Source organism: Danio aesculapii, chromosome 22, assembly GCF_903798145.1.
Source record: "Danio aesculapii chromosome 22, fDanAes4.1, whole genome shotgun sequence".
NCBI classification, from domain to species: Eukaryota; Metazoa; Chordata; class Actinopteri; order Cypriniformes; family Danionidae; genus Danio; species Danio aesculapii.
In genome coordinates, this window is record NC_079456.1 from 11038896 (window position 1) to 11051212 (window position 12317).

General features: G+C 34.4%; 1 protein-coding gene across 4 annotated transcripts in view; it reads left to right on the top strand.

The window, feature by feature from the left end:
• Positions 1–1048: 1048 nt before the first annotated feature.
• pxk (PX domain containing serine/threonine kinase) overlaps positions 1049–12317 on the top strand; it is a 31646-nt gene continuing 20377 nt past the window's right edge. For all 4 annotated transcript variants that reach the window (XM_056447536.1, XM_056447537.1, XM_056447538.1 and 1 more), the window contains exons 1-7: positions 1049–1270; positions 2929–2979; positions 6310–6357; positions 7905–8091; positions 8178–8255; positions 10438–10511; positions 10745–10819. In XM_056447536.1, the coding sequence (XP_056303511.1) occupies positions 1157–1270; positions 2929–2979; positions 6310–6357; positions 7905–8091; positions 8178–8255; positions 10438–10511; positions 10745–10819 (627 nt within the window). In that variant the 5' untranslated portion in view covers positions 1049–1156. The remainder of the gene's footprint in view (positions 1271–2928; positions 2980–6309; positions 6358–7904; positions 8092–8177; positions 8256–10437; positions 10512–10744; positions 10820–12317) is intronic.

Here is a 12317-nt window from a genome sequence, read left to right on the forward strand (position 1 = left end):
GTAAAGAAAGCATACAGACAAAGTAAAATTAATACCTGTGGCTCCTGTTATATTGAGGTCTTGTGAAGCAAAACAGTCTGCAAGTTCTTCAAACAATCTTTTCCTTTGTCGTCAGTCCAATAATTTGACCCTTTTACCCCTTAATAAAGAAATAAAACTTAGTGTTTAAGCGATGTGGGGTACTCGGTTCTTTGCCAAGAAAATAAACAGAAAAGATGTTTCTGCGGGTCATGTTTACATTAGGTCACACGTTACTCTCCAGTCACATGATCTTGCCTTGTCAACACCTTCAATGCTAGCGGGTTTGCAATGATGCAAAGCTTGTGTTACAAACTCCAAACAAAAATGAATAACAACGTGCGTATACATGGTTGTTTATTTGTCACTTTGTGAAGTTTTATTGTACACCGAACCTCAGAAGAAGAAATATGACTGAATTTAGCAGTGAGCTTCACGAGCTTCCTGTTTGACTGTACTTCGTAAAACATGGCGCGTAATCTCACTTTATTATTTTTATTGCACGAACACAAGTAATACATATAAACAACTTATTTAAAAATATATTGTTTAAGCAGGGACATCTCAAAATTGTATAGTTTTTTTTTTTTTTTTGTAGATGCATATGGCCAGGGTGATAGAAAGTATAATAACAGTAAAATAAAAAAATGAAAACAAAACAAACAATAACAAAATGACAAGCATAACCTTTACATTTTTCAACCCAATTGGACAGTTTAAATAGGCTTTCTATGTTTACTATGTTGACAAGTATTTTTCAACTCTTTATAAAACACTATGAAACAGTTTTTAGTTATAAAATGTACACTTATGAATATGAAACGCAGTCAACAAAAAAATGGCTTGATAACATAATCAAAAGTTAATAGTTGTTGTAGAAGTTGTAAATATAATAACAAAACTGCGTCGTCATTCACATCCACTCTAGAGTGTGTGCACTACAGAGTGGACGCGCTCGTCTCCGCGAAAACATCTACGTCACATTTACTGGCAGTTTCTGATTCGTTTCTCCCACGTTGTCACAAGCAGCACAGACGCTCTCGCTGTACCGTCACGTCCCATTTCTGACCGGGGCGGGCTCTCGGTTACCGAGCCCTGTCGAACCGGGCGGCCGTTTTGCTGTTGTTTTTGATCCGGGATGGCGTTCATGGAGCAGCAGCAGCAGCCGTTGTCCGGGAGGAAGCCGCCGCTGGACGACACCGTGCCGTTGAGCGCCGTGATCGAAGCCAGCCAGAGTTTACAGTCGCACACGGTAAACAGACGCAGCCGCCACCGGAGCCCCGTCGATCGGTGCTTATGTTCGCGCTGATGATCAGACGCGGTTTTAGAACGACTACAAATACGCGTTAACTGACTGTAAATCAGGCTTGAATGTCAGCCGTCAGATTTATGTTGTGTTTTAAGACGTTCCACGTTAATACTAATCGATTATTGGTCGATTTATATCAGAATAATCGCATTTGATGTGTAAAAGTCGCGTTTTGTTTAATGCGGTTTTGTAGATACTGAGGTAAAGTTGGTTTTATATTTGCACATTTAGACTTTCACCTTCTTAATGTAAATTTAGAAAAGTATTTTAGACAGGGAAATCATATGGCTATCAAAGTACAGCATTGTTTACAGTTAAATATGCCAGTGTTGTTTTGGAGTCATACTTAACGTTACATCCGATTTCAGACCCAACATTAACAAATTAGCTTGTCACTGTTCAAAAATGAACGAATGTCCTAATATAAAACCAGCTTTACCTTAAAGTTCCGCAGTTGTCAACAGTGGAACCATAAATGTAAATATTATAAACCTCTAAAATATTTTTTCTGGTTGTAAACATTACAGTTTAAAGATTTCATAAGCATATACCCTTGGGAATAAAGTCATAACAATAGAGTTAGCAATTAGAAAAATAAATAAACTAATTGTAAGCAGTATGTAAATATTAGCCAAGATTCAAAGGGATGTTTTTATTAATGAAAAGCATCTGAATTCAAATTAGCCAATTTACAAGCATTTGCTGTAGGTCTCATGTGACGTTACATCAGTCTGGATCTTTTTTGTGTGGTTTGCTTTACGGACAGAAATGAGAATAGCTAATTTGCATTAGAGCTGAAAGATTTCCTGTGCTTTGAAACCGAGTGTTTCCTTTCTCATTTATTCGTCTAGTCGCTACTCGTGATGATTTCATATGAAAGTGCAATCTAGTATGCCGCTTTCAGTTCTGTGTTGTGTAAACTTGCAACATATTAACTGGTTTCATGAATAAAAAAGCACTTAAGATGAGAAAAATGATAATACATTAACAGAAAGTCTACAATCATCAGTTAATATTGATTATATAAATATTGTTATTTTTTTAAGCTTGAAGTCAGAATGGTTGTTCATCTTCTAACACAAGGTGCAAAAATAGCCTCAAACGGATGTCATCTGAAGTGATGAAAAGGTGTTGAAGTGCATGATGGAAATTAAACGCCTTTGCTCTCGCTTTACTTGTGTGGAAATGATCAGGTGACATCTGGAAGGAGAGTCAAACATTAATAAGTTTGAGCTTAAGGAAGCCGCCATAAACCTCAGGGTCAGTCTGAGGCTTTTGCTGAAGTTTTGAAGAATCTTTCCACTTCCCGATTTGGTCTTGCTTCACAAATTGTGCAGCAGAAAACCACAAATATGTGACAACACGACTTTGGGCTTTTGAGTGGGCGATATTGTGAAGAAGAAGAAAAAACAAAACAAAGATGTGTCTGTTTGGGCTGGTTTCTGCTAGTCAGGCCGGACAAGTCTGGTGATGTTAGAGGTGATTTGGGGCAGAAGACCTGATAAACCAGTTTTCGGGGTTTTATATGTGTATATTGTTTGTTTTGAATGTATATTTGCCAGATTGTAATCAGTCATCATGTCTTTTCTCTCTGTAAACAGGAGTACATCATTCGAGTCCAAAGGGGCGTTTCAACAGACAACAGCTGGACGGTGAGTCTGTCTGTCTAACTATCATTCTGTCGATCTGTCTATCTGTTTATCTATCATTCTGTCTGTCTGTATACAATTCATTTTGTCTGTCTATTGTTTGGTTGCTCTCCATCAGCCTCTAGCAATTTGTCTATTTTACTTATGCTGTAGTTCTTTCAATATATCAATCTGCCACTCTATCCAACATCTGTCTGTCCCTCTTTCCTCCACTCTTATCTATCTGTGTCTTATTGTGTCGTTCTAGCGATCTGTCTTTCATTTTGTCTTTGTCGCTTCAAAACTTTCTTTCATTCTGTCGCTCTATAATCTATCTTTCTCATTTTGTGTTCTGTCGCTCTATCCATCTGCCTTAATCATTCTGTTGCTCTATCATCTTTCTGTCGCTCTATCCAGCTTTGTCTTACTCATTCTGTTGCTTTATCCATCTGTCTGACTCTCAGTTTGTTGCTCTATCGATCTTTGTCTTATTCATTCTGTTGCTCTATCCGTCTGTCCGTCTCTCTGTCTTTCAGTTTGTTGCTCCATCCTTCTTTGTTTTAATCATTCTGTCGCTCTATCCATCTGTCTGTCTCTGTTTGTCACTCTATCCATCTGTCTTAATCATTCTGTCGCTCTATCCATCTGTCTGTCTCTGTTTGTCACTTTATCCATCTGTCTTAATCATTCTGTCGCTCTATCCGTCTGTCTGTCTCCCAGTTTGTTGCTCTATCCATCTTTAGCTTAATCATTCTGTCGCTCTATCCGTCTGTCTGTCTCTCAGTTTGTTGCTCTATCCATCTTTGTCTTAATCATTCTGTCGCTCTATCCGTCTGTCTGTCTCCCAGTTTGTTGCTCTATCCATCTTTAGCTTAATCATTCTGTCGCTTTATCCGTCTGTCTGTCTCTCAGTTTGTTGCTCTATCCATCTTTGTCTTAATCATTCTGTCGCTCTATCCGTCTGTCTGTCTCTCAGTTTGTTGCTCTATCCATCTTTATCTTAATCATTCTGTCACTCTATCCATCTGTCTGTCTCTCAGTTTGTTGCTCTATCCATCTTTATCTCAATCATTCTGTCACTCTATCCGTCTGTCTGTCGCTCAGTTTGTTGCTCTATCCATCTTTATTTTAATCATTCTGTCGCTCTATCCGTCTGTCTGTCTCTCAGTTTGTTGCTCTATCTATCTTTATCTTAATCATTCTGTCACTCTACCATTCTGTCTGTCTTTCAGTTTGTCGCTCTATCCATCTGTCTTAATCATTCTGTCGCTCTATCCATCTGTCTGTCTCTCAGTTTGTTGCTCTATCCATCTGTCTTAATCATTCTGTTGCTCTATCGTGTTTGTCGCTCTATACATCTTTGTTTTAATCATTCTGTTGCTTTATCCATCTGTCTGTCTCTCAGTTTGTCGCTCTATCCATCTGTCTTAATCATTCTGTCGCTCTATCATCTGTCTGTCTCTGTTTGTTGCTCTATCCATCTGTCTTAATCATTCTGTCGCTCTATCATCTGTCTGTCTCTTAGTTTGTTGCTCTATCCATCTTTATCTTAATCATTCTGTTGCTCTATCCGTCTGTCTGTCCCTCAGTTTGTTGCTTTATCCATCTGTCTTAATCATTCTGTTGCTCTATCGTGTTAGTCGCTCTATACATCTTTGTTTTAATCATTCTGTTGCTTTATCCATCTGTCTGTCTCTCAGTTTGTCCCTCAATTCATCTGCCTTATACCCATCTTTGTCTTAATCATTCTGTCGCTTTATCCATCTGTCGTTCTATCGCTCTATCCGTCTGTCTGTCTCCCAGTTTGTTGCTCTATCCATCTTTAGCTTAATCATTCTGTCGCTCTATCCGTCTGTCTGTCTCTCAGTTTGTTGCTCTATCCATCTTTGTCTTAATCATTCTGTCGCTCTATCTGTCTGTCTGTCTCTCAGTTTGTTGCTCTATCCATCTTTATCTTAATCATTCTGTCACTCTATCCATCTGTCTGTCTCTCAGTTTGTTGCTCTATCCATCTTTATCTCAATCATTCTGTCACTCTATCCGTCTGTCTGTCGCTCAGTTTGTTGCTCTATCCATCTTTATTTTAATCATTCTGTCGCTCTATCCGTCTGTCTGTCTCTCAGTTTGTTGCTCTATCTATCTTTATCTTAATCATTCTGTCACTCTACCATTCTGTCTGTCTTTCAGTTTGTCGCTCTATCCATCTGTCTTAATCATTCTGTCGCTCTATCCATCTGTCTGTCTCTCAGTTTGTTGCTCTATCCATCTGTCTTAATCATTCTGTTGCTCTATCGTGTTTGTCGCTCTATACATCTTTGTTTTAATCATTCTGTTGCTTTATCCATCTGTCTGTCTCTCAGTTTGTCGCTCTATCCATCTGTCTTAATCATTCTGTCGCTCTATCATCTGTCTGTCTCTGTTTGTTGCTCTATCCATCTGTCTTAATCATTCTGTCGCTCTATCATCTGTCTGTCTCTTAGTTTGTTGCTCTATCCATCTTTATCTTAATCATTCTGTTGCTCTATCCGTCTGTCTGTCCCTCAGTTTGTTGCTTTATCCATCTGTCTTAATCATTCTGTTGCTCTATCGTGTTAGTCGCTCTATACATCTTTGTTTTAATCATTCTGTTGCTTTATCCATCTGTCTGTCTCTCAGTTTGTCCCTCAATTCATCTGCCTTATACCCATCTTTGTCTTAATCATTCTGTCGCTTTATCCATCTGTCGTTCTATCGCTCTATCCATCTGTCTGTCTTGCTCATTCTGTCTCCCCTGGTTCTGTCGCTCTATCCATCTGTTTCTTTTTTTATTTGGTCATTCTTTCATTCTGCCTCTCTATCTAACTCTCTGTCTTAATGGTTCTGTCACTCTATCCATTTGACTCTCTCTAAGTTTGTTGCTCTTTCTATCTATCTGGCTCTGTCTCTCGCTCTATCCAGCTCTCATTCTGTTACTCTATAATCTGTCTTTCTCATTCTGTTGTTCTGTCGCTCTATCTGCCTGTCTGTCTTACTCATTCGGTCTTTCTTTGTTCAGTAACTCTGTCCATATGCCTGTCTTTTTTATTCTGTCATTCTTTCACTCTATATCTGTCTTGCCTTCCATCTGTTTGTCTTGATATCTTAATTAATTAATTATTGTGTTTTTTAACTCATGTTTTCACTATCTCTAACTGTTTAACTATCATTCTTGTTTTAATCTGTCTATCAAATTATCAATTTGTTTTCCTTATTGTTCTCTCACTTTTTGTCTGTCTCTCTAGCCATAAATCTTGTTTCTCTGTCTTGTTGAACTGGTATTCTGTCTGTCCTGTTGTTAGAATGGCTGATTTTGAGTTTGATTTGTATTTCTCTCAGGTCATCCGCAGATACAGTGACTTCGACATGCTGAATAACAGTTTACTGGTAAGTGCTCTGTTTGAACAAGCCTGTGTTGGGAAAAAACATCCGTTCCCAGATTAGTGTTTCCACGTCATTTATAAATAATGCTGTGATGTCTTAATGGCTGTGATTCACTGTTGCTGAGTCTTAAAAACTCACATCCTTCAGAAAGCTTTTACACTTCAGTGAAAGAGTTACTGTTGGTCAATGTCTCTGCATTCACATGAATAAAACAGAACATGCTTTATTTTATTATTGGAACATGCATATCCAGTTTTAAATCTTTTTTTGGTGTATTACAGTAAGGACTTATTTATTGTTATGGTAATGTGAATTTAAAGCAGTAATATTTATTTTTATCAAAATATCAACATGCTAAATATTTATATTATATTATATTATATTATATTATATTATATTTGCTGATGTGGCAATAAATATGTAATAAATGTAATAAATGTTTATATTATATTATATTATATTATATTATATTATATTATATTTTATTATATTATATTATATTATATTATATTATATTATATTATATTATATTATATTATATTATATTATATTACAGTAAATTATTATTACCTTAATGTAATTAACTATACAATTTCGCTAATGATTATTAGAGAGTTAATTAAGCATGTTTATCCAAACCTGTTTTTTTTTCTGAAAGTATTGACATGCATAAGATATATTTTACAAACAATTTTCGAATTTTTAAAAAATGTTATGGTAATGATAATTTAAAGCAGAAATGTTGACAACATCATAAATATTGTCAACATATTGACAACATTGACATGCATGAGATATGTTTTTGGAATCTATACAATATAATTTCTAAATAAAGTATGTTTATCCAAATTTCTAAGCACATATCAGTTTATCTTTTTTTTTGCTGTATTAAGGCTAATTTATGTTCCGGAGCAGCCTTTGCGCGGTCACCTAGCCCACTCCGTGACTGTTGCTGATGCACACCCCTCAAAAAATGTAAATGCACATGACAATGACACATAGCATATGCTCTGTGATTGGTAGGCCTGGTAGCACTGACTAGTGTGGCCGGGGCCGTGAGCTGCGAGAACCTGTTAGAGCGAGAGTTTGCAAGTGTCGAGTCCTGTGAAGGAGCTCCAGATAAAGACTTTTGTTTTGTGTTTATTTTATAATTAAAGTTGTTGGCGTCTGTCGCATCCCGCCTCAAAATGAGCAAGTTTTAGCTACTTGTACATTAAGGTAGCGTTCGGATATAACAAAACACGGCAGGCGCCGTGGGTCACAGCGATCACTCGACGCAGAAGTATAAACCAGGCTTTACAGTAATGTGAATTAAAAAAAAAGTTACGGTATTGATAATTTTAAATATATATATATATATGTGTTTTTAAAAGTAACCCAAATTATTTTAATTCTTATGGTATTGATAATTTGAAGCAGAAATATTTGTAATAATTTTCACCAAAAATATCTACATGCAAAGTATTTAATTTCCCTCAAATAATATTATATTAAATTACACTTGTCATCAGTGAAAGAGTAACTGTGAGTCAATGTTTCTGTGTTTACAGATATCAGGCCTAAACCTGCCACTTCCTCCTAAGAAGCTGTTAGGAAACATGGACCGTGAGTTTATAGCTGAGCGCCAGAAGGGTCTACAGTCCTACCTGAACTACATCACACGACATCACATCCTGTGCAGCTGCGAGCTGGTCAAAAAGTTTCTCGACACTAATAATTATTCAGCTAACTACACAGGTAATGTGACCAGGGCATGTTAGAAAAAGAAAGCAGTTTATTTTGTTCATTAAAAGCTTAAAATTTCCCCATTCCTTATTTTTCAGAAATAGCCTTACAGCAGGTGTCCATGTTCTTCAGATCTGATCCGAAATGGGAGGTTGTTGAGCCGTTAAAAGACATTGGTGAGTGACAGTGCAGTTTTAACTGTTTTATTATTATATTATATTATATTATATTATATTATATTATATTATATTATATTATATTATATTATATTATATTATATTATATTATATTATATTATATTATATTATGCTTTCATATTACCGTAATGTGTTTTGTATTCTGTTTATTCTGTATTATGTTTTTGTTGTGGTAAAGATCATTCAAAGCTGAAAAATGTGCAAATTGATTACCAAAAATATAAAAAAGATTATGACAAAAGATTGTTTCCTTAAATATTATTAATATAATTATAATAAAAGTGTACATTATTATAAATGTATTTTAAAAAAGCATGTTATTCCATACCTTTTTTCCTGTATTGCAGTAATGAGATTTTTTTATTGTTATGCTTATCATAATTTAAAGCAGATTTTTAAAAAAGAATTTAAATCAACAATATTACCATGCAAATGAGTGTTCCCTCAAATATTATTAATGTAACAATAATAAAAGTTTACATTATATTCATTTATTAATAAAGTATGTTTTTTGCTGTAGTATGGTAATGATTATTTAAAGCAGATATTTATTTTCTAAAAATCACCAATAATATCGACATGCAAAAGGTTTTGTTTCCCTTAGATATTAGATTAGATTAGATAAGCTGATTATCCTTTCTGTAAGTAAATAATTATTTTATTAATAAAGAAATTATGTCCAAATTTTGTTTTTGATTTGTTTTTTATTCTCTTTTATTACTTATTACATTAATGTTACATTTTCATGGTAATGATAATTTAAAGCAGAACAAATTACTTATTTTTCATCAAATTATCAACTTGCAAATCATCAAATTTTTCTGAAATAATGCAATATTGTATTAAATTACATTTTATTATATCAAAATCCATCATATATGTTATATTAAATGAACATAAATTATTAGTATTTTTTCCATGAAGTATTCTATGGGCTTTTAAGTTAATCCTGAAAGTTATATTCAGTCTTGCTTGAATGGTATTGCAATAATAATGGTTAATGATTAATTGATTGAAGTTTTATTGTTCTCTTTCTCCTGATGACACGTTGTTTATATTCACACCCCTGCATCAGACACTTTAATGTTTCTTGACCTTTTAATGGTGTCCATTGACTGTAAAAACACAGTCGAGGCACATTAGGAAGAAACTTGCTCTTCTGCTTTAGCGAGGATAATTAACAAAGTTTACAAAACATTTACCCTCACTGCTTCAAATTTTAAGAACGCAGGTTATTTTATCACAAACTCACAAGGAGACATAGGAAATACAATTTTGCTTAAAGAAAAATCTATAATATTTCAGTATTGTTATATATATAATATTTTATGCATTTTGGTAATGACATGCTTTAAAAAATATCTGCTAATTTTGGTATTTCATGATTTATTTATGGTTAAAAATTGCATCTCTGCTCTGTGAACTTTGATGTTGAAAATGTATAAAAATAATATGTATAGATATAAAGTCTATGGAGAATATTATACAAATTAATTAAATAATTAGTAAATACATTAATAATGTGCTAATTAATTAAGACATATATTTAAATTAATAATAAATTTAAAATAATGATAAATAATACATAGAGAATTAATTCCATAAAATAACCATTTAAGTCCATATAATAACATACTTACAAATAATTAATTAGAAATTAAATATAATAATAATATACAACTTTATTAAAGTTATAAATAATAATTATTAAAATATAAAAAATAAATACAGAGAGTAGTTATATTACGCATTACGGTAATGACACACTGTAAAAAATATTATCAGTTTTTGTATTTCAAGATTCACAGTTGTTGTTTTTCAGTTGATTTATAGTTCAGCTTTGATGTTGCAGCTTAGCAAAGTGACTTTTGACATTTTAGTAGTTTAAAAACAATATATTGTATACGAAATAATTAAGTTAAGTCTTAAAAAACTTTATTATAAGGTATTTTTTGACCATTATTTGTAACACTAACAGACAGGAAAAATCATTCAAAACTGTTACAATTTTCAATAAAGTTAAAGGAGGAAAGATAAAAAAGATGAAGCAGAAAATGCAGAAAACTGTTTATTTACAGATATACATCGCAGGTAAAGCAAATTAAAGCAAAAAATGTGCTTATTTGTGATTAAATGTTGGCACTGTCTCTCTCGTTCATAGGCTGGCGTTTGCGAAAGAGGTACTTTTTAGTCAAAGACAAAGATCAGCCCAAAGAGAAACAAGTATTAAGTTGGGTAAGTTTCATCTCGATGCCCACAGTAATGTTTTCTGTGTTCCTTTGCTCTGTTAATCTAGTACTTTAACCCTCGACTCATTTAATTCCCATTATTACACAACCATGATACAGTAGATGTTGTTGGCCACTTTGTTTGACTGCTTAACTAACCTGCTAATCTCATTTGTTTCCAGTCTCTATAATTAGCCGCAGCGCTGTGTGACCCTTGTACCGTTTCTCTACTGATTCTAGGTTGATTTGGGTCCAGATAAATTCCTGTCTGACAAAGATCTCCAGTCTGCAATGAAGCTGCTGCCAACTTTGTCTGTAAGTCCTGAAATGGGTTTCCAGAGCGTTGTTATATGGTTGCGGGAATGTTTTTGGCACTCTGTTGTGGTGCTGCTGGGAAATCTGGTGGCTTTTAGGACTTAAAATATATTTATGACCATTTAGGATGCAAATCAATTTATAATAATTATAATAGTTAGTATTAACAAATCATTTTTATGTTATTTTATTATTTTCTATTATTTATTTATGATATGGATGTTAAAGGGATAGTTCACCCCAAAATGAAACCCATTATTCTTTTTTAACCATTATGAGTTTCTTTTTTCTGTTGAGCACAAGAGAAGATATTTTGTAGAATGCTGGTTGCTGGCACCCATTGACTTCCTTAGTATGAAAAAAAATTACTATAGACGTCAATGGTTGCCGGCTGCCACGATTCAACGTGTCGAAAAAGGTAAAAGGTGAATAACCGCTTATTCACACGGGTCTTCAGCGTTAACAATTCTCATTTACTTTGAATGTAGTGACGTTGATTGTTGCTGAACTGAATTGTGGCTTCGTCGTGTTGCGTTTGGTCCACTGTTAGTGGCAGAAGTTAAAAACATGTATAACTTTTCAAGCGCCAATGTGGACATCAGCCAATCACCTCACTTTATGCAAATACGCCTGATGACACATTGAGGTCTTATGAAGCGAAACGATCGGTCTGTCTAAGCAATTTGAACATTATTACAATATTATTAGCTTTAATCCACAGTTATCAACATGTGTGTGATTGTAGTGCGGTTGTAGTTCTGTTATTTTGATGAAGAAATCGAGGGTTGGTGACACAATCAGCAATATCTATCAAAAAATTGTGTCACCTGACCTCCCATCCAAGCGTGCGCTCTTGAGCATTCATCATCAAAGCGACAGGACTACAATCAGACTACATTGGCACATGCGCCAGATCTGTTTGCTTAAGTTGTGGATTAAAGCTAATAATATTGCAAATAATTGTTCAATTTCTCACACAAGCTGATCGTTTTGCTTGAGTGTGACCTCAGTGTATCATCAGGAGCCATGGCTATTGATTTGGACTTATGTGTTTATTTTCATTCTTAAAAGACTGTAACTATTCACTGCTATTTTAAGAATCACCAAGGACCACAGATTCAGCTCAAAATCTACTTTTCTCAACTGAAGAAAAAAGGCATCTACGTCTTAGATGAGCTGTGGTTGAGTAAATTAACAGGACATTTTCATTTTTGGGTGAATTATCCCTTTTAGGAGAGCCAACTCACAGTCACGAATGAGCTGAAAGAGCCTCTGTTTGTGTGTTTTGTTACGGAGCCTGATGTTTGGATGTTTTGTGTGCGACTGCTGTCATGTGCTCTTGTTTTTCATGCTGCTTTTTCAACTTCTGCAGCCGTTCTGCAAATTAAACGAATCACTTCAAAGTGTAGCGTAGAGATCAAAGCCTTTTACTATTCAGGATTTATTTTATTTACTTTTATTTTTTAGTCAAATCATTATTTAGTTTTTTGTTTGTGTG